General features: G+C 46.2%; 1 protein-coding gene across 4 annotated transcripts in view; it reads left to right on the forward strand.

Moving 5' to 3' along the window:
* Nucleotides 1–21,514, forward strand: part of SMC5 (structural maintenance of chromosomes 5) — a 344,009-nt gene extending 322,495 nt beyond the window's left edge. For all 4 annotated transcript variants that reach the window (XM_073543725.1, XM_073543726.1, XM_073543723.1 and 1 more), the window contains one exon: nt 20,520–21,514. In XM_073543725.1, coding sequence (XP_073399826.1) covers nt 20,520–20,657 — 138 coding nt within the window. In that variant the 3' untranslated portion in view covers nt 20,658–21,514. The remainder of the gene's footprint in view (nt 1–20,519) is intronic.
* The last annotated feature ends 839 nt before the right edge of the window (nt 21,515–22,353 follow it).

Genomic DNA, 22,353 nt, shown 5'->3' on the forward strand with positions numbered 1-22,353 from the left:
TTTATAACACCCGGGCGTGAAAATAAAAAATTCATATTTTTTCCACAAACATGATCTTTTAGTCACCATTTTTTTATTTTCCCAAGGGGACCAGGAGAAATTGGACCCCAAAAGTTGTTGTCCAATTTGTCCTGAGTATGCTGATACCCCATATGTGGGAGAAAACTACTGTATGGGCACACGTCGGGGCTCGGAAGGGAAGTAGTGACGTTTTGGAATGCAGACTTTGATGGAATGGTCTGCGGGTGTCATGTTGCCTTTGGAGAGCCCCTAATGTACCTAAACAGTGGAAACCCCCCACAAATGACCCCATTTTGAAAACTAGACCCACTAAGGAACGTATCTAGATGTGTGGTGAGCACTTTGAACCCCCAAGTGCTTCACAGAAGTTTATAACACTCGGACGTGAAAATAAAAAAATCATTTTTTTCCACAAAAATGATATGTTTGCCCCCAATTTTTTATTTTCCTAAGGGTAACAGGAGAAATTGGACCCCAAAAATTGTTTTGCAATTTGTCCTGAGTAGGCTGATACCCTACATGTGGGGGTAAAACACTGTTTGGGCGCATAGCAGAGCTTGGAAGGGAAGGAGCACCATATGACTTTTTCAACTCAGAATTGGCTGGAATTGAGATCAGACGCCATGTTGCATTTGGAGAGCCCCTGATGTGCCCAAACAGTGGAAACCCCCAATTCTAACTCCAACCCGAACCCCAACACGCCCCTAGCCCTAACCCTAGCCCTAACCCTAACCTAACCCTAACCCTACCCCAACACACCCCTAGCCCTAACCCTAATGGAAAAATAGAAATAAATACATTTTTTTTATTTTATTATTTTTCCCTAACTAAGGGGGTGATAACGGGGGGTTTGATTTACTATTTATGGCGGTTTTTATGTTTGGCGGCTGTCGCACGCTAAAAGACGCTTTTTATTGTAAAAATAGTTTTTGCATCACCACATATTGAGAGCTATAATTTTTCCGTATTTTGACCCACCGAGTCATGTGAGGTCTTATTTTTTGCGGGATGAGTTGACGTTTTTATTGGTACCATTTTCGGGCACGTGAAATTTTTTGATCGCTTTTTATTCCGATTTTTGGGACGCAGAATGAACAAAAACCAGCGTTTCATGAATTTCTTTTGGGGGGGTGCGTTTACACCGTTCCGCGTGCGGTAAAATTGATAAAGCGGTTTTATTCTTCGGGTCAGTACGGTTACAGCGATACCTCATTTAGGTCGTTTTTTTATGTTTTGTCGGTTTTATGCAATGAAAATTATTTTATATAAAAAATAATTATTTTTGCATCGCTTTATTCAGCGAGCTATAACTTTTTTATTTTTTCGCTGATGATGCTGTGTGGCGGCTCGTTTTTTGCGGGACAAGATGACGTTTTCAGCGGTACCATGGATATTTATATGCGTCTTTTTGATCGCGCGTTATTACACTTTTTGTTTGGCGGTATGATAATAAATCATTTTTTGCTTCGTTTTTTATTTTTATTTTTTAAGGGGTTCGCTAAAGGGGTTAACTAATGGGACAGTTTTATAGGGCGGGTCGTTACGGACGCGGCGATACCTAATATGTGTACTTTTATTGTTTTTTTTTTTTATTATTTCCAAAAAATGGATTTATTGGGGGAATTTTTTTTTTTTTTTCTAAGTTATTTGGCGATTTTTTTTTTTAATTATTTTTACACTTTTTTTTATTTTTTTTTTTACTTTATTAAATAGTCCCAGGTGGGACATCGCTGTCCTGTGACAGATCGCTGATCTGTCACATCACAGATCACTATGACAGATCAGCGATCTGACACAGGCAGTGCAGAAGGCTTCCTCATGCCTGCGCTTTGCAGGCACTGAGGAAGCCAGCTTCCGCAGGCCCCCGAAGGCCCCCGTCGCCATCTTGGATTCGGGGGCCTGGAGGAAGGGAGTCCCCCGCAGCAGCGCTGCACATTGCGCTGCCGTGGGGGGCTCAGGGAAGCACGGAGGGAGCCCCCTCCCTGCCGATGCTTCCCTTTAACCCCCGGTACACCGCGATCGTGTTTGATCGCGGTGTGCAAGGGGTTAACGTGTCGGGGGCGGTCCGTGACCGCCCCTGACACATTGTGCCGGGTGTCAGCTGTGATAATCAGCTGACACCCGGCCGCGATTAGCGGCGATCACCACGTGGGCGCCGCTGATCGCGCCGACGTACTATCCCGTCCCCGGTCATACGGGCCCGGGTACCGTGGACGGGATAGTACGTCGGATGGCAGAAAGGGGTTAATCCCACTCAGGTCTTCTATTCTCATGTCATTGCGCTGCAGTGAAAAGAGCAGACTGTTTGTCAATAGATCTCACACTTGAGCATGTTCTGTCCCCAATGTATTCATGCCTACTTATGATAGGTCAGCATCCAAAAGAGGAAGAAGTAAACTTCCCCAGTGAAAGTTCTTGGCAATGCCCACTTGGCCTTTTGCCTATTACATGTTGTGTCGGTTCAAAATGAACAATTTTGCGAAAGTTCTTCTTTAACCATTTAGCACAAAGTTACGCAATTATACGTTTGCACTGTGGATTCTAAATGTGGAGGGGGTCTCAAAAACTGAAGCTATTACAGGCTATTATAGATAGCAGATATCTGTCCCTATGGCCACTATCACACGTTCAGTATTTGGTCAGTATTTTACATCAGTATTTGTAAGCCAAAACCAGGAGTGGAATAATCAGTATAATAGAAACACGTCACCACTTCTGTATCTATTATTATTATCATTCATTTTTATAGCGACATTTATTCCATGGCGCTTTACATGTGACAAAGAGGCTTACAAAGACAAGTTCAATAAACATGAGCAATACAAGGCACACACACAAGTACAAAAGGAGAGGGGACCCTGCCCATGAGGGCTCACAGTTTACAGGGGATGGGTGAGGATACACTAGGAGAGGGTAGATCTGGTCGTGCGGCGGTTCAGTAGACTGAGGATCATTGCAGGTTGTATGCTTTCCGTAATCAACTGATCCACCCTGCATGTATTCACTCCATTCACTGTTAGCAAGCAGCCTGAATGGTACAACTTCCCACCTCTGCTGGCTGTCATTTCTGCTTCAATATATCCAAATGATAATCAACTGATCCATCCTGCATGTATTCACTCCATTCACTATTAGCAAGCAGCCTGAATGGTACAACTTCCCACCTCTGCTGGCTGTCATTTCTGCTGCAATATATCCAAATGGTACAACTCCATACTTCAGCTTGCTGTCTGTCTTCTGCTGCTTTACCATTTTGCTACATATTTTAATGTGCCTGCTAAAGCTTTTGGTATATTTCATTTGTTGCACTGTATTTAATACTTACTGCTTTATATCCGTGTCTTGCGCCTCTCTAGATCTTATCAGGTGGAAGGTGCTGTAGCATATAGATGCAGCCTGGTCTCGTGCCTTTGTTCATCTAACCACCCCCTGGTGCGCTGGCCCCAGCTGCCAAATTATACTAAACCAGCTCCCACAATCCCTTTCTGCAGACCATGTAGTGTGGCCTATATATTTAGTAGTTCCTAAGGGGAAGCACGCAGTGAGGGATGCACACAGGCATCCCATAAGCAAAGCATCACAGAAGCTAAGCATCAAGAAAATTACAGTTATCCATGGCAGTTAATCAGGTAACCCACACTTTGCATTCCCTTTTAGCCATGAGCTTTATTTCTATCCTCCTATGCTCCCTTGCCAACCACATTCACCACACCATCCCCCCTCCATCAAGACTCATACACATCAGCCCCTCTAGACTTCCCTCTCCCATGTACAGCTCCCATGCACTCCTCACCTTCCTGTGAAACCTCAGCCCATCTTGCCCAAACACATTGCAAAAAAAACTACTTATAATTCCAACAACTATTTGCTCTTTATCTTCCTACTACTACTGATTTCAGGGGACATCTCCCCCAACCCTAGTCCACCATCCCCCAACCTCAACCCCTACCCTACCTCATATTGAAACCATAATAATCTTATTAATATTACTTGCACTTCCTCATCTCCATCTTTTAATTGTGCCCTCTGGAATCCACAATCTGTTTGTAACAAGCTTCCTTTCCTGTACAACTACTTTATGAACAACTCTCTTAATCTGTTGGCCCTCACTGAAACCTGGATTCAGGATTCTGACAATGTCTCTCCTGCTGCCATTTCCTATGGTGGCTTACAATTCTCTCATTCCCCGAGACCCACAAACAGACTTGGTGGTGGAGTTGGCATACTCCTGTCCCCACAATGCACTTTCCAGGTCATCCCCCCAGTTCCATCACTCTCATTCCCATCTTTTGAGGTCCACACCATCAGGCTCTTCCGTCCCCTCTCCCTCAGAGTAGCGGTCATATACCGGCCCTCAGGCTCACCCACTTTCCTGCCTGGCTGCCGCACTTCATGTCCTCAGAGCTACCAACTCTTATCCTGGGAGACTTCAACATCCCCATTAACAGCCCAACTTCCACATCTGCATCCCAGCTTCTATCACTAACCACCTCTCTAGGCCTCTCACAGCTTTCAACCTCTGAGACACACAAGGACGGTAACACCCATGATCTCGTCTTTATCCGGCTCTGTTCAGTCTCCCACCTAAATAACTCACCGCTTCCACTCTCTGACCACAACATACTCTCCTTCACGCTCACAAATCCTCACCCACCCCAGCTCACTCCCACCTTCCACACAATCAGAAATCTACAGGCCATTAACCCTCAGACACTTTCAGACTCCCTACACTCATCACTGTCCCCAATCTCCTCTTTTTCTTGTCCTCATCTGGCTGTTCATCACTACAACGACACTCTTAGAAGCACCCTTGACTTAGCAGCTCCGATCACCCTCAGAACCTCCAAGCACAGAGTAAAACAGCCCTGGCTCACACCTCAAACTCAACTTCTCCAGCGATGCTCTAGGAGTGCTGAACGTCTATGGAGAAAAACCCGCACACCAGAAGATTTCATCCAATTCAAATTTATGTTAAGAACCTATAACGCTGCCCTTCACCTCGCCAAACAGACCTACTTCACCACCCTGATCTCCTCACTAGCCAACAACCCCAAGAAACTTTTCACTCCCTCCTCAGGCCAAAAGCACAAGCCCCTATCAATGACTTTTGTGCTGATGACCTGGCCTCCCTCTTCACAGAAAAAATAGATAATATTCTCAGGAAATCTGCTCCCAACCACCAAGTGCTGTGACTCCCATCCCTTCCTGCATCTCCCCTGGCTCACTTTCCACATTTGATCCCATCACAGAAGAAGTCGTCTCCAGACTCCTCTCTTCTTCTCGTCCGACCACATACACTACCGACCCCATTCCCTCACATCTCCTCCAGTCTCCAGTCGTCACAACTCACCTAACTGCAATCTTTAATCTCTCCCTCTCCTCGGGCATTTTGCCATCGTCCTTCAAACACGCCATCGTTACTCCATTATTAAAGAAACCCACTCTCGACCCATCCTGCACAAACATCTACAGACCAGTCTCCAATCTCCCCTTCATCTCTAAACTTTTGGAGCGCCTAGTTTACTCCCGCCTTACTCGTTACCTCTCCACTCACTCCCTTCTAGACCCTTCACAGTCCGGCTTCGGCCCCCTACATTCGACTGAAACTGCACTCATCAAAGTGACCAATGACCTTCTGACAGCAAAACGTAACGGTGATCACTCTCTGCTCATTCTTCTTGACCTATCTGCAGCTTTCGACACTGTTGACCACCATCTCCTACTCTCTAGGCTCCAGTCACTAGGCATTAAGGAAACTGCTGCTCTCCTTGTTCTCTTCCTATCTTTCTGACCGCTCCTTCAGAGTTTTGTTCTGACTCCACGTCATCTCCTCTTCCTCTCGCTGTCGGGGTACCTCAGGGCTCAGTCATTGGCCCCCTTCCCTTCTCTCTCTACTCGGCCCCAATTGGACAGACCATCAGCAGATTTGGCTTTCAGTACCATCTTTATGCTGATGACACAACTAAACACATCATTCCCCGACCCTACCCCCGCTTTACTACAGAACGCCAGTGACTGTCTGTCCGCAGTCACCAACATCATGTCCGCTCTCTATCTGAAACTCAACTCTCCAAAACTGAACTACTTCTGCTCCCGCCGTCTACTAACCTCCCTAAATCTGACATTTCCCTCTCTGTGGGTGGCACTATAATAACACCCCGGCAGCAGGCACGCTGTCTGGGTGTTAGATTTGACACCAATCTCTCCGTCACATCCCATATACAATCTCTTGCCACTTACACCTAAAGAACATCTCTAGAATCCGCCCTTTTCTCACCATGGAAACAACAAAAATCCTCACTGTAGCATTGATCCACTCCCGCCTGGATTACTGCAACGCTCTATTAATTGGCCTCCCCGTTACTCGAGTCCCCTCTCCAGTCCATACTTAATGCAGCAGCCAGGGTCATCTATCTGGCTAATCGGTACTCCCGCTCTTCGCCAGTCCTTACACTGGCTGCCCATTCATTATAGGATCCAATTCAAAGTACTTGTTCTCACCCACAAAGCTCTCCACAGTGCAGCACCCCCCTTCATCTCCTCCCTCATTTCTGTCTATCGGCCTAACTGACCGCTGCGCTCTGCAAACGACTTTCGACTAACCTCTGCATTAATCCGTACCTCCCACTCCCGACTCCAAGACTTCTCCCGCGCTGCGCCAATCCTCTGGAATGCTCTACCCCAAGAAATTAGAACTATCCACAATTTGCATAGTTTTAGGCGCTCCCTCAAGACACATTTGTTCAGAGCGGCCTATCACGTTCACTAATCAAAATCATTCTATGTGTAAGTGTGCATGAGTAGCCCATTCACTATCTCCATCCATCCCTCACTCCCTCAAGATGGCTGGACCATTATTATAAATTCACCATTGTAAATACACACCTGTACTTTGTATCTCCCCCACCTCATTGTAGATTGTAAGCTCTCACGAGCAGGGTCGTCTTATTTTGCTTTAATTATTGTATTGTTAAAGTTGTTACTTATAACTTGTGTTTTGAAACTGTTAAACTGTAAAGCGCTGCGGAATATGTTGGCGCTATATAAATAAAGATTATTATTATTATTATTATTATTAAGAGGTGGGTCTTCAGGTTCCTTTTGAAGGTTTCCATGGTAGGCGAAAGTCTGATGTGTTGGGATAGAGTTCCAGAGTATGGGGGAAGCACGGGAGAAGTCTTGTATGCAGTTGTGGGAAGAAGAGATTAGATGGGAGTAGAGAAGGAGATCCTGAGAGGATCAAAGGTTGCTTGTAGGAAAATACCGGGAGACTGTCACAGATGTATGGAGGAGACAGGTTGTAGATGGCTTTGTATGTCATAGTTAGGGTGTTGAACTGGAGCCTCTGGACAATAGGAAGCTAGTGAAGGGCTTGGTGGAGAGAAGAGGCTGGGGAATAACGGGGAGACAGGTGGATTAGTTCGGCAGCAGAGTTTAAGATAGATTGGAGTGGTGCAAGAGTGCTAAAGAGGAGGCCAGCGAGTAGGAGGTTACAATAGTTGAGGCGGGAGATGATGAGGGCATGCCCAGGTGTTTTTGCAGTTTCTTGGTCAAGGAATGTACAGATCTGGGAAATATTTTTGAGTTTGAGTTGGCAGCAGGAGGCAAGGGCTTGGATATGTGGCTTGAAAGAGAGGGCAGAGTCGAGGATCACCCCGAGGCACCGAGCATGCGGGACTGGGGAAAGTAAGCAGCCATTGACTTTGATGGATAAGTCTGGTGGAAGGTTAGAGTGAGATGGGGGAAAGATGATGAATTTTGTTTTGTCATTGTTCAGTTTTAGAAAGTGAGCAGAAAAGAAAGATGAGATAGCGGACAGACATTGTGGGATTTTGGTCAGTAAGGAGGTGATGTCGGGTCCAGATAGGTAGATCGGCGTAGAGATGATGCTGCAAACCGTGTGATTCTATGAGCTGTCCCAGGCCGAAGGTGTAGATGGAGAAGAGTAGGGGTCCTAGAACTGAGCCTTGGGGAACACTGACAGACAGGGGGCGAGGTGCGGAGGTGGTGTGGGAGAGGGAGACACTGAATGTCCGGTCTGTTAGATATGACGAGATCCGGGATAGGGCCAAATCTGTGATGCCAAGAGATGAGAGAATCTGTAACAAGAGGGAATGGTCAACAGTGTCAAAGGCAGAAAACAGGTCCAGGAGGAGGAGGACAGAGTAGTGTCGCTTGTTCTTGGTGGTGACTTTAGATAGGATGGTTTCAGTTGAGTGATGTGGTTGGAAGACAGATTGTACCCAGTCAAAGAGGGAGCAGGAGGAGAGGTGGGAGGACAGTTGAAGATGGACATGTTGTCCCAATAGTTTTGAGGCATAAGGGAGAAGTGATATTGGGCGATAGCTAGACAAAGAGCATGGGTCAAGGGAGGGCCTTTTGAGGATGGATTTGATTGAGACATGTTTGAAGGAAGAAGGGAAGACACCATTTTTAAGTGAAAGGTTGAAGAGATGTATTAGGGTTGGGATTAAGAGTGTGGCGAGGTTAGGGATGAGGTGGGACGGGAGCGGGTCAAGCGTGCAAGTGGAGAGCTGATCTTCTGTCATGGTGGAGAAGCTGGTTTTGGAAGAACAGGGCTGATCAGTTAAGAGGAGGAGCATTGGGGGCTAGAGAATTGAAAGTGAGGAAAAGCTGTTTAGGGTTGTGAGACAGGGAGGATATGAGAGATGTGAAGTAAGTTTGTTTTGCGGCAGTGAGCGTGGACTTGAAGCTGTCGAGGGACATTTTGTATGCGAAAATGTACTCGGCAGAACGGGATCTCTTCAATCTCCGCTCAGCAATTCTGGAAACCCGTCTCGGTTCTTTGGTCAGACTGGTCAGCCAGGGTTGCCTGTTGATTGTACAAGTCTTGCTGTGCGAGAGAAGGGCGGCCGAATCGATTGCTGCTGTTATTGTGGTGTTATATAAAGTGGCAGCAGCATCTGTGTCATGTAAGGAAGCTATGTCTGTAAGAGGGAGAAGGGACTCAGAGACTCAGTATAAATTGAGGTGTTTTAGATTTCTCCGAGGGTGAGCGAGTTTTTGGAGTGGGGGTTGTGCACTAGCGGAGGAGAGGGAAGAGAATGTCAGTAGTTTGTCGTCAGACGGGGCGGGGTGAGTTAGTGAGATTAGCAATGGAACAGAGGCGGGTGGCCATCTTTGTGAGTGGCCGCGGAGGACCATTGAGTGAGGCCAAAGAAGGCAGTCCATGGTAAAAGTTTAGAAGCAGCTGAGGTGGAAGTGTCAATGGGGATGTTGACGCCACCCATGATGATATTGGGGATGTCAGCAGAAAGGAAATGAAGTAGCCAGGTGGTCGAGGAAGGTGGAGATGGCTAGTTCTGCGGGGCGGTAGATGACAGCCAGCTGGAGGTTGGAGGGGGAGTAGATGCGGATGGAGTGCACCTCAAAGGAGGGAAGAGTGGGTGGGAGTGGAATTTGGGTAAAGGAGCAGGTATCAGACAGGAGCAAGACAACTCCACCACGTTTGTTGATGGGGTGAGGGGTGTGAGAGAGCTTGAATCCGCCATAAGAATCATAGAATCGTAGAGTTGGAAGGGACCTCCTGGGCCATCTGATCCAACCCCCTGCTCAAAGCAGGATTCCGTACGCCTTAGGTGGACTCCTACTATCGACCAGTCTAAAAGGTAACATTATGCAGTGAACTCGGTGTGCTTACTACACTTTTTGTATTCATTCCCATTGGTGGCAGGTTCCACCAGGTGTGATGGCCAAATTTGGGCTTATATTTTACATACTTTGACTGGTTGTTACATACTAATATGGGATTAAGTTGAATATTTAATCTTTGTACCATGTATTGATAACATTATTTATATCCCTTTGTCCATTACCTGTGGTATACCCCTTGTCTTTTTTGGCCCATGTGCTATTTATGGTCATAACTTACTCTTATGCCACCTTTTTTCCTGTATTCCTGTTATATTCTAATAAAAATTCTTTGGTAATTTTGTAAAATTTGTTGTGTGGGACTTTTTTCGTCATTTTTCGCTCATATATTTTTTTATATATATATCTACGATTGTCCCGTTATGTCCTTAGTAACACCCATTCATGCAGTGATATACTTGTATGTCTCTACTCTATTCGTATAAAAGGGGTGTTTTTTCATGAAACTATTATGGCCAAAGCAGTATTCGCTAAATCATCCCAGACAGATGTCTGTCCAGCCTCTGTTTGAAGACTTCTATTGAAGGAGAACTCACCACCTCTCGTGGCAGCCTGTTCCACTCATTGATCACTCTAACTGTCAAAAAGTTTTTTCTAATATCTAATCTGTGTCTCCTCCCATTCAATTTCATCCCATTGCTTCTAGTCTTTCCTTGTGCAATTGAGAATACAGATGATCTTTCTACAATGTGATAGCCCTTGAGATATTTGTAGACAGCTATTAAGTCTCCTCTCAGTCTTCTCTTTTGCAAGCTAAACATTCCCAAATCCTGCAACCTTTCCTCATAAGACAGGGTTTGCAGACTGGTCACCATTCTGGTCGCTCTTTTCTGAACTTGCTCCAATTTGTTGACATATTTTTTAAAATGTGGTGCCCAAAACTGGACACCGTATTCCAGATGAGGTCTGACCAAAGAGGAGTAGAGGGCAAGAATGACTTCACGTGATCTAGACTGTATGCTTCTGTTAATATTCTAGAATTGCATTTGTGTTACACCCGGTCCCCGTCCTGCGCTGCGCCCAGGTCTGCCGCTGTTACACCTGGCCCCCGTCCTGGCGCTGTGTCCAGGCCTGCCTCTGCTTTCCGTTCTGGGCACTCACCTCGGGCCTCTCATGCTGCTGCTCAGCATTCTGTCCTGCCTCCTCCTCCTGGCATCCTGTGAGGAGATCTGTAACTAAGGCTATTAGGTCACGCCTGCCCGCTCTCTTGCCGCCTTAAAGGGGCGGCGTGCATTATTCAAAAAATGCAATCAACCAATGGCAGCGCACTGGCTGCTATTTCTGGCCTCTCCTCCATAGGGAGAGCGCCGGAGCAACGAGTATCTATCATTGCTACATCCGGTTCTCATGCTAACCTGTCTGCACTGCATCTGCAGTCTCTGTGCATTGTCTAATGCTCTCTGTTTCCACAGCATATCAGTATCCTTTGTTACCTGGTTATATCAGCAACCATCTGGGCCTAAGCCATCCCATTCCGCCTACAGTCATCCGAGCCCAAGGACTGTGTGAAGGTCACTGGAACCGACTCCTTACCAACTAACCGGATCCAGGGCACAGCGCATTAAGGACTCTGCTGTAACTTTTGTTATCCCTTTTGGTCCCGCTGGGACAGCTGCCACGTGTTTGGGGTCTAACTGGAGGTAGCACCTGTGTCCTCCGGGTATTCCATTCTGGCCCTGCCTGAGGGGCTTTAATACGGGTGCCCGGGGCTCACTAGTCACGCCCCCTTCGGAGCCCCCCGGACCGTGGTCCCGAGGTTCCACTTTAAAAATAAAAACGAATGTGAACTTCACCATCCCTGCCTCCACTTCGATTCGTTACAGATTGCTCCGGCCATGGAATCCGCTGGACCCCAGAGGCCTCCGACGGAGTTGTGCCAAGAGGTGACCTGTTTAAGAGATCAACAGGATAAGATCACGACGTATCTACGGAACCTGTCCACCCGCATGGATTCTGTGCAGAACCCGGCTGCTCCTGATTCAGCTAGCAACACCCAGGTACCTGCTGTCATGACAAGCAAGGGCCCCCGCCTGGCGGCTCCTACCCGCTTCCATGGTGATACCACTCAGTGTCGGGGTTTTCTCAATCAGTGTACTCTACACTTCGAAATACTGGAGCATATGTTTGCTTCTGACTGTGCCAAAGTGGGCTTCATTATGTCACATCTAGCAGGAGAGGCTCTCGCCTGGCTGAATCCGTTATGGGAGAGAGGAGACCCGCTGGTTAATGATCTTCAATCTTTCCTAGAAACTTTCGCAGGACCTTTGATGAACCTGGCCGGGTCACGTCGACCGCTTCTGCCCTGTTTCGCTTACGCCAAGGAACCCTCATGGTGGCTTAGTATGCTGTTCAGTTCCGCACCCTCTCGTCTGAGTTATCTTGGAACAATGAGGCCTTGCTGGCTACCTTCTGGGAGGGCCTATCTGGAAAAATTAAGGATGAGCTGGCGGGACGGGACAGGCCTACCATCTTGGATAACCTGATTTCCTTGGCAACCCGGATTGACCTGCATTTTCAGGAGCGTTCCATAGAGATTAAGCGTGACAGGAGGTCCTACCACCTGGACTCTAATTCTTCCAAGACGTCTACCTCATCCTCTTCTCCCAAAGCTATGGAGGTAGATCGAGTAAGTCTGGCCAGCCGCCGCCAGGAGGCGCGTCACAAAAGCGGAAGCTGTCTGTACTGTGGTAGTTCCGAACACCTGTATTGCTCCTGTCCAAAGAAATCGGAAAACTCCTGCGCCTAGGCTCGGTAGGAGAGGCCACCCTAGGTAAAGAACGTTCCTCTCCTTCGTTGCAGATCTCAGTCTCCGTGACCTGCGGAGCAATAAAATTTTATGGACTCTGTCTGTTGGACTCCGGAGCCGCCGGAAGCTTTATCCACGCTTGTGGATCGCTACCACTTACCAGTTCAGGCTCTTCCCAACCCGTTGCGGGTAACCGCTGTCGATGGCCAGCCTCTGACCGAACCTGTCCAGTTCCAGACTGAGCCAGTGGAACTCCGGGTAGGTCTTATGCATTCTGAAAGAATCCGTTTTTATGTGTACCGTTTGTCTCACCCCTTGCTTTTAGGTTTACCTTGGATTCAGAAACATGAACCAGTCCTTAATTGGAGAACAGGCGAAATTCTACGTTGGGGAGATTCCTGCTCGGACCGGACCGTTGTTTAACCCGGATTGAACCAGCTTCACCCACAGTCCGACCTGCTACCCTGCCTGGATTATCATCCACTTACTGGTCCTTCTCGGATGTCTTCGGGGAAAAAGGAGGCTGAAAAACTTCCTCCCCACAGGTCGTATGACTGTCCAATAGACCACCTTCCTGGAACATCTCCTCCCCGTGGGAGAGTTTACCCTCTTTCCCAGGCAGAGACTCAAGCTGTGTCGGACTACATCCAGGAGAACTTGGCCAGAGGGTTTATCCGAAAATCATCGTCACCGGCAGGAGCAGGCTTCTTCTTCGTGAAGAAAAAGGACGGATCCCTGCGGCCCTGTATCGACTACCGAGGACTGAACCAGATCACGGTAAAAAACACGTACCCTTTGCCTCTAATTTCAGCACTGTTTGACCGTCTCCGAGGGGCCAGGATCTTCACCAACCTGGATCTCAGAGGGGCTTACAATTTTATCCGAATCAGAGATGGAGACAAATGGAAAACAGCCTTCAACACTCGTGATGGCCACTACGAGTACCTGGTAATGCCATTTGGTCTAAGCAATGCTCCCGCTGTTTTCCAAGAGTTCGTCAATGACATTTTCAGGGATCTGCTTTACACCTGTGTTGTCTACCTAGACGACATTCTGATTTTTTCTGCTGACTTGGTCTCGCATCGCAGACAAGTGCGCCTGGTCTTACAGAGGCTCAGGGAGAACAGACTGTACGCCACGTTTGAAAAGTGCCTCTTTGAACAATCCTCTTTGCCTTTCCTCGGTTACATTGTTTCCTCCACAGGATTAAAAATGGATCCAGAGAAGTTATCGGCTGTACTCCAGTGGCCTCGTCCGTCTGGGTTGAAGGCCATACAGCGATTCCTGGGCTTCGCCAACTACTACAGGCAATTCATTCCTAACTTCTCCACCCGAGTGGCGCCCATCTCAGCTCTAACCCGGAAAGGTACAAATCCGAAGGATTAGCCTCCTGAGGCTGAGGAGGCCTTTGTTTCTCTCAAAAAGGCCTTTGCTGTCGCACCTGTTCTTCATTGTCCAAACACCAATGAACAATTTTTTCTTGAGGTCGATGCCTCTTCAGTAGGTGCGGGAGCTGTACTAACCCAGAAATCGTCCTCCGGGCGAATGCATTCCTGTGTTTTTTTTCCAAGGTTTTTTCTTCCGCAGAGAGGAATTATTCTGTTTGAGATCGGGAATTGTTGGCTATCAAATTGGCTCTGCAGGAGTGGAGGCATCTTCTAGAAGGAGCTCTTCATCAGGTAGTCATATACACCGATCACAAAAACCTTGCTTACCTCCAGACTGCACAAAGGGTGAATCCTCGTCAAGCCCGCTGGGCTTTGTTTTTTGCTCGTTTTAGCTTTGTTCTTCATTTTCGCCCAGCTGACAAAAATGTCAAAGCAGACGCACTTTCCAGAGCCGTTCTATCTCCTGATCAAGAAGAAGAACCACAGCACATCATTGAACCCTCAAGGTTAGTCGCGGTCGCTTCTACTGATCTTGCCTGGCTGCCTCTCGGGAAGACTTTCGTGTCAGCTTCTGAGTGTACTCGTGTCCTTCGGTGGGGTCACTCGTCTAAGTTGGCTGGTCACGCCGGCCAGAGAAAGACTCTGCATCTCATCTCCTGGTACTACTGGTGGCCTGCCATGGCTAAGGACATTGTGGAGTACGTCACAGCCTGTCCTTCCTGTGCTCGTAACAAGATGGCCAAGCATCTACCCGCAGGTAGGCTTCAGCCTCTTCAAATTCTGTCTGCCCCCTGGCAGCATATCGCTATGGACTTCATCACAGATCTCCCGATCTCATCTGGCTGTTCTGTGGTGTGGGTAGTGGTGGATCGCTTCTCTAAAATGGGTCACTTCGTTCCACTACCCGGTCTTCCAACTTCTCCTGAGTTGGCGGACCTGGTCATCTGGCACATCTTCCGTCTCCATGGTTTCCCTCTGCACATCGTGTCAGACAGAGGAGTCCAGTTCACCTCAAGATTCTGGAGAGCAGTTTGTAAACTGGTAAGAATTGAACTGGATTTTTCCTCAGCGTACTATCCCCAGTCCAATGGACAAGTGGAGAGGATAAATCAAATCCTGGCTGGATTCCTGCGTCACTTTGTCAACGCCCATTATGACGACTGGGTAGACTTACTGTCCTGGGCCGAATTTTCTTACAACAATCAAGTAAGTGAATCTTCTGGAAAGTCTCCCTTTCAGATTGTCTTCGGATTGCAACCCGGAATACCTCTTCCCATCTCTGGATCATCTGGTATTCCAGCTGCCGATACTTTCTCCGAAAATTTTTCTAAGGTCTGGAGGGATACCAAAACTGCTCTGGAGAAAGCCTCCCAGCGTATGAAAAGGCATGCGGACAAGAGACGTTTGGATGTGCCTATCTTTCGTCCCGGAGACAAGGTATGGCTCTCTTCTAAGTACATCCGGTTAAAGATGCCATCCTACAAATTTGGCCCCCGGTTCATCGGACCATTTGAGATCTTGAGATAGATCAATCCAGTCTCGTAGAAGCTGAAGTTGCCTACTTCCCTACGTGTGCCTAACTCCTTTCATGTTTCTCTCCTCAAACCAGTAGTGTTGAGTCCCTTCTTTAAGGATCCGGGTACCACTTCTGACCCTGTCTCGGAGGATGATGTTTTTGAGGTAAAACATATCCTGGCCGTAAAAAAAAGTAAGGGGTAAGACCTGCTACCTGGTGGACTGGAAGGGTTTTGGTCCTGAGGAGAGATCTTGGGAGCCTAGGGAGAACATCCAGGCTCCTCTTCTCCTTAAACGGTTCTACACAGGCTTGAGGAAGAGGGGGTGTAAAGAGAGGGATACTGTTACACCCGGTCCGCGTCCTGGCGCTGCGCCCAGGTCTGCCGCTGTTACACCTGGCCCCCGTCCTGGCACTGCATCCAGGACTGCCGCTGCTCTCCGTTCTGGGCACTCGCCTCGGGCCTCTCATGCTGCTGCTCAGCATTCTGTCCTCCCTCCTGCCTCCTCCTGGCGTCCTGTGAGGAGATCTGTAACTAAGGCTATTAGGGCACGCCCACCCGCTCTCTTGCCTTCTTAATGGGGCGGCGTGCATTATTCAAAAAATGCAATCAACCAATGGCAGCGCACTGGCTGCTATTTCTGGCCTCTCCTCCATAGGGAGAGCGCCGGAGCAACGAGTATCTATCATTGCTACATCCGGTTCTCATGCTAACCTGTCTGCACTGCATCTGCAGTCTCTGTGCATTGCTAATGCTCTCTATTTCCACAGCATATCAGTATCCTGTGTTACCTGGTTATATCAGCAACCATCTGGGCCTAAGCCATCCCGTTCCGTCTACAGCCATCCGAGTCCAAGAACTGTGTGAAGGTCACTGGAACCGACTCCTTACCAACTAACCGGATCCAGGACCCAGCACATTACGGACTCTGCTGTAACTTTTGTTATCCCTTTTGGTCCCGCTGGGACAGCTGCCACGTGTTCGGGGTCTAACTGGAGGTAGCACCTGTGTCCTCCGGGTATTCCATTCTGGCCCTGCCTGAGGGGCTTTACTACGGGTGCACGGGGCTCACTAGTCAAGCCCCCTTCGGAGCCCCCCGGACCGTGGTCCCGAGGTTCCACTTAAAAAATAAAAACGAATGTGATCTTCACCATCTCTGCCTCCGCGTCCATTCATTACAATCTGCCTTTTTTGCTGCTGCATTACACTGTTGACTCATTTTCAGTCTGCGATCTATTAGTATACCCAAGTCTTTTTCACATGTGCTGTTGCTTAGCCCTATTCCTCCAATTCTGTATATGCTTTTTTCATTTTTATTGCCCAGATGTAGTACTTTGCATTTTTCCCTGTTAAAAACCATTGTTAGTTGCTGCCCACTGCTCCAGTTTATTTATGTCTTTTTGAATCCTCTCTCTCTCTCTTCTCTAGTATTAGCTATCCCTCCTAGCTTTGTATCATCAGCAAATTTAATTAGTTTACCCTCAATTCCTTCATCTAAATCGTTGATAAAGATGTTGAACAATACAGGGCCCAGGACAGAGCCCTATGGTACCCCACTTGAGACATTGTTCCAACTGGATGCGCAGCCATTTACGACCACTCTTTGGGTCCGATCACTAAGCCAGTTATGAATCCACCTAACAGTTGCCTTGTCCATTCCATACTTAGCCATTTTTCAATAAGGATTGTGTGAGATACTTTGTCAAATGCTTTGCTGAAGTCAAGATATACTATATCTACAACATTTCCCTGAACACCCAATCAGTGATTCTGTCATAGAAGGAAATTAAGTTAGTCTGACATAACTTATTAGTTACAAACCCATGCTGACTCTGTTTAATCACTTCATTCTTATCTAGGTACTTGCATACATGTTGTTTAATAATTTGTTCAAAGATCTTTCCTGGTATAGAAGTCAGACTCACCGGCCTATAGTTGCCTGGGTCCACCTTCTTCCCCTTTTTGAAGATAGGAACAACATTTGCTCTTCTCCAGTCTTCTGGGACTTGTCCTGTTCTTCAATAATTTTCAAAGATTAAGGAGAGGTGTTCAAAAATTTCTTCTGCTATCTCCTTCAGTACTCTGGGGTGTAATTCATCTGGACCTGGAGACTTGAAGTCATTTAGGTTAGAAAGTGTGGCTGGAGAGGCTGAGTCAGGGGGTGAACCAGGTTTAAGTGATGCCAAGGAGAGAGAGTTTGTTAGTGATAAAGAGGTCGTGGATATAGGACTGTTTGTTGCAGACAGAGCGTGCAATCCATAGTGCTCCAGGTAGGGGGAGTAGGGGCTGAATGCATGGGTATGAGGTTATCATGGTTGCGAAAACTTGTAGAGGATCATGGCAGGGTGTTAGAAATGAATGTGGGGATGTGTTGAGGAAGGCCAGCAATGAGGAGTAGCAGACAGAGCGTTAGAAGGTTGGAGCAGGATAGGACATGATGTGTGTGTCTGGAGAAAAAGAATTGTATGTGGAGGAACAGTTGTGGGGAGGATGGAGGGAGATATGACTACTTCCTTACTAGGTGGAAGGATTACAGGAGATAGTAAGAAATAAAGTAGTATAGAAGTGAAAATAAACAGAAACATTGTAGTGATTTTCTATTCCATTACCTTACAGTCCATTCCAGTCCAATTTAAATCTAATTCAAAATGTTGTACTTAAAAATCACTTAAAAATTTATTACCCACTGATGGATTTTGCTTACAAATACTGATGTAAAAGAGTAACCAAATGCTCAATGTGTAAATGTGGCCTAATAGCTGTAATCGGAGCTGAGCTTCTATTGCTGCTATTAACCATTTAGATGCTGCTGTCAATCTGCCTGCCTCAAGGAGATCACCAAAGGCTGAGTTTCATAGGTTACCACTATTTACACTATATTCTGTGGTGATGAAATATATAGTAAATAATCGATCAGATGATCACAGGTTCAAATCCCGTAACTGGACTAAAAAAAATAGTTAAAAAAAAATAACATTGAATCCCCTACCTCTTTTTCTTCTATAAGAAATAAGGCCATTTTTTAAATGTTTGTGTCACTGCATCCGTAAATCTGGTCTATCAAAATATGAAGTTGATTAATCTATATACAGTAAACGCTGTAGAGGAGATAAAAGGTCAGATTTCCTTAACTTCAGTTTTTCAGTCACCACACATCCCTAGAAAAATTACACTAAAAAGAGATCTAAGCATATTATCTATCCCAAAATCGTATTAATGAAATTGGCCGCTCAATATGCAAAAAAAAAACAAAACAAGCTATCTCGCTGCTTCATCCACAGAAAAATGAATGCGTTAAATTGGTCTCGGAAAATGCCAACGCAAACAAATATACAGTATTTTCCGGCGTATAAGGTGACTTTTTAATCCCTGAAAATCTTCTTAAAGGTTGGGGGTCGTCTTATACGCCGGGTATCGTCTTATAGGGCGGTGCGGAGGAGTGGTCCCGATGAAGAGGTGAGGGGGCGCCTCACCAGGAAGATGTAAATGAGGTATCGCTATTAGGCTACTTTCACACATCCGGTGTGTGGGGTCCGGCGGCGTGCGGCGAAAAGCCGGGCCGCCGGATCCGGCCTGCAGCCGTGACACCGGATGTGTGTGCGGCGAGAGATACGGCTCGGACATTATTTAAAGGAGCCGCAGGACGAGGTGGACAGAGGCAGCCGATGAGAGACAGCTGCTGAAAGGGAGGTGAGGAGAGGATAGGAGAGGGGAGGGGAGAGGGGGGGTGGAGAGAGAGACATGGGGGGTTAACACTTAGTGTCCAGGCGAGAGAATCTCTCTCTCTTGCCGGGCACTTGTGGGGTTAACCCCACAGAGAGATCTCTCTCTCTCACCCAGACACTGAGTGTTAACCCCACAAGTGCCCGGCGAGAGAGATCTCTTACAAGTGTCCGGGTGACAGAGAGAGATCTCTCTCTCTCTCGCCGGGCACTTATGGGGTTAACATTCACAGAGTCCGGGCATGCGCTGTGGAAAAAGCCGATCCGGCGGTGACAAAAAACATTGCAGGGAACGTTTTTTGCAGATGCCGGACGGCTAATTTATGCCGTGTCCGGCAACAACCGGACACGACGCATAACCATCCGGCACGATGCGGCGACCATGAATGCTTATGGGACAAAACCGGATCCGGTGCTGGATCCGGTTATTAAAAATTTCGCCGCATCGTGCCGGATTACTAAAACCGGATGTGTGAAAGAGGCCTTACCACCTTGTTAAAGCGGTGCTCTGTGCTGGGGGCAGCGAGATCTGAATCTGAGCATGCGCTGCACCCAGCGGCCATTTTCCGGGCTTTGAGGAAATGCTGGCAGAGCCCCCCCCTAACGCTGCACAGAGCCGCCGGCGGAGCCCCCATGGTGCTCAAAGAGCCGCTGGTGGAGCCCCCCACGCTGCACAAAGAGCCGCCGCCGCCTCCAGCACAGAGAGCCGCACAGAGCACCGCTGCCACAAGGAGGTAATAGCGATACTTCATTTACACCTTCCCGGTGAGGCGCCCCCTCACCTCGTCATCGGGACCACTCCTCCGCACCGCCCTATAAGACAACACCAGGTGTATAAGAAGACCCCCAACTTTTAAGATTTTGTATTTTAACTGAAAAAGTTGGGGGGTCGTCTTATACGCCCTGTTGGCTTATACGCCGGAAAATACGGTATATAGATTTTTTTTTTACAAACTTCTAATTATTTTTCACAACTAAAATATATTACATGCTTGGTTGTATATTTCCTAAGAATAAAGATGAACTACTGAGCATATTTCACTTAGGAAGTCCGAAACACTTGGCTTTCAGGTTTCCCAAAGATCAATGCTGTTTGTCAAAGGCCCTGTTCATACTGCAATTCAGCTGTGTGTTTTGCTGATCTGCCTGAATCCTCTTAAAAAAAAAAATAAAAAAATAGGATTTGGACAAACCCACTACTGATGGGGGTGGGGCGTACACCGCAATGACATGAATAGAGTTTAAGTGAACCTCCTATGGTCCATAGAGACTATGTGAACAAGGCCCAAGAGGTTTTGCAACAAAAGGGAATTGTCCAAGTTTCAGACCACTTTTAATATATACTGATAAAAAATGTTCACTTTTGTGACCTATATTCATAGATTTTAAAGGAAATATTACTAAAGTAGTACAATGCATACTCACACTTTTTTTTTTTTTTTTTTTTAATTTCCAGCTGCTCCAGAATTTAACATATGCTGACAAAATGACCATCTTGTTTGTCTATAATGGTCCTCACATGCTAGAGCCTACAAAATGGAATTTGAAAGCTTTTCACAGAAGACGCCGAAGAGTTGCTGCAGCCACTCAGTAATGGCCATCTACTTTGTCTAGCCACTGAAAAAAATAAATACTTAAGAGAAAATGCTGGAATATAATCCCTGCCATTTTCATTCTAGCCTTTCTTGGGTCTCCTGCTGCTTCTGTTTTCAATGGACATGTGACGGCTAAATTGGTGGCTGATGTCTCACCTAGTGCTTGGCTGCAGCGGTTACATGTCCAAATTGGTAGTAAATAGACAGGAGGTGTACTTCCTGCTTGGTCCACACACACATGACTACCCAGTGATTTAGCTGCAGTAGTCACATGTCTGTCCTGATCAAGTTTGAATGGAAGTGCCAGATTAGTAAGGCAACGATTTCATTATTATTTTTACTTCACTTTTGTTTTTTGTACTTTAGTAGCTGGATAACCCTTTTAAAATTTAAGTTGTACCTGTAAAGTAAGTTGAGGGTCACTCCAGACTTGTGTTGCTCCTTTCTTCTCAGCAGTTTCCTCTATCCCTTGGCTAATTCTTATAATATTCTGCTGCCATGCTGCAGTATTTGCCCCGTACTTTTGACAAGTGTGGGTCCTAACACGCATGAATTAGTCCATCTACAGAAGGATGGCAGTGGGCAATTTCCAGACTGAGCCAGCACAAGGTATTGGTAGAGGTAATTTTCTAGGGTCCTATATACCCTACAGATTTATTGTTTTATGTTGATTAGAATATCGCTATATAATAGATTTCTAGTAAATAGTATCTCTGTTTTATTTCTTGTTGAAGTTTCTGAAAATCAACTGCTTGTTAAAAAAAAAAAAATTAAAAACCCTTCTTGATTACGAAGTTCATGTAATAAAAATGTGTAATATGATTTGTTTCAAATAAAATACTTTGTTTCATATTTATTTTACTGGATTGTTTGGAGATAATATAATCCAAAAGTCACAATTAAGTGTTTACAGACATAAAACTTTTGACATCAAATTTATAAGCAGGAGAAAACATCCTTATATGAAAGAGTCTGAAATAAGAAGGTTAAGTTCTACAATTAGTTTTTTGATGCTGCGTCTTACAATTCCATCAAAGTCGATGGGATTTATAGAAATCCCATGCCCACTCTATCTCTTGCGAGCACTGGAGTTTTATGTGTGGATTTTCCCCATATAATTACATTAGATGTGGAAAATCTACAGGGAAAAAATTGCACATGCACTCAAAAACACAATTTAAAAAATACAAGCAATCTAATTTACGAATAGGTACAGAAAATCTACAACATCGAAAATGCACCAAAAACCTCATCATGGCACAAAGCCTTAAGCAGCTTTGCAGCATGGGTTTTGTAACTCAGCATGGAAAGCTGAGGTATTGGGTGGGTGGGGTATCCAACCGCTGTATCAAGTCTTACATGCAATACTCCATGGAACAAAATATTGCAAATTAGTTGTTCTCTAGAAATGTCTCTAGTAATACACAGTTGCGTGTCCCCCCACGATTCTTGAATTTGGTTAAAGACTCAAAATAAATCTGGTTCAGAATCATGACATGCCAGCAAAACCCTGGAAAGGCTACAAATCGCATCACAACATTGTGTGATTACTCCCAGGCATCACTTGTCACTGAGTATTATAAAATCATGTTTATTTATTTTACTTATTTACATAGTGTTATGGAAATATATACAGTATGTATATGTATTTCATCTAGATCTCACTTGCCTGCTATAGGGTATATGCTATATACT

This window comes from Dendrobates tinctorius, unplaced genomic scaffold (assembly GCF_039654945.1).
Source record: "Dendrobates tinctorius isolate UK_male_01 unplaced genomic scaffold, ASM3965494v1 ptg000134l, whole genome shotgun sequence".
Classification (NCBI taxonomy): domain Eukaryota; kingdom Metazoa; phylum Chordata; class Amphibia; order Anura; family Dendrobatidae; genus Dendrobates; species Dendrobates tinctorius.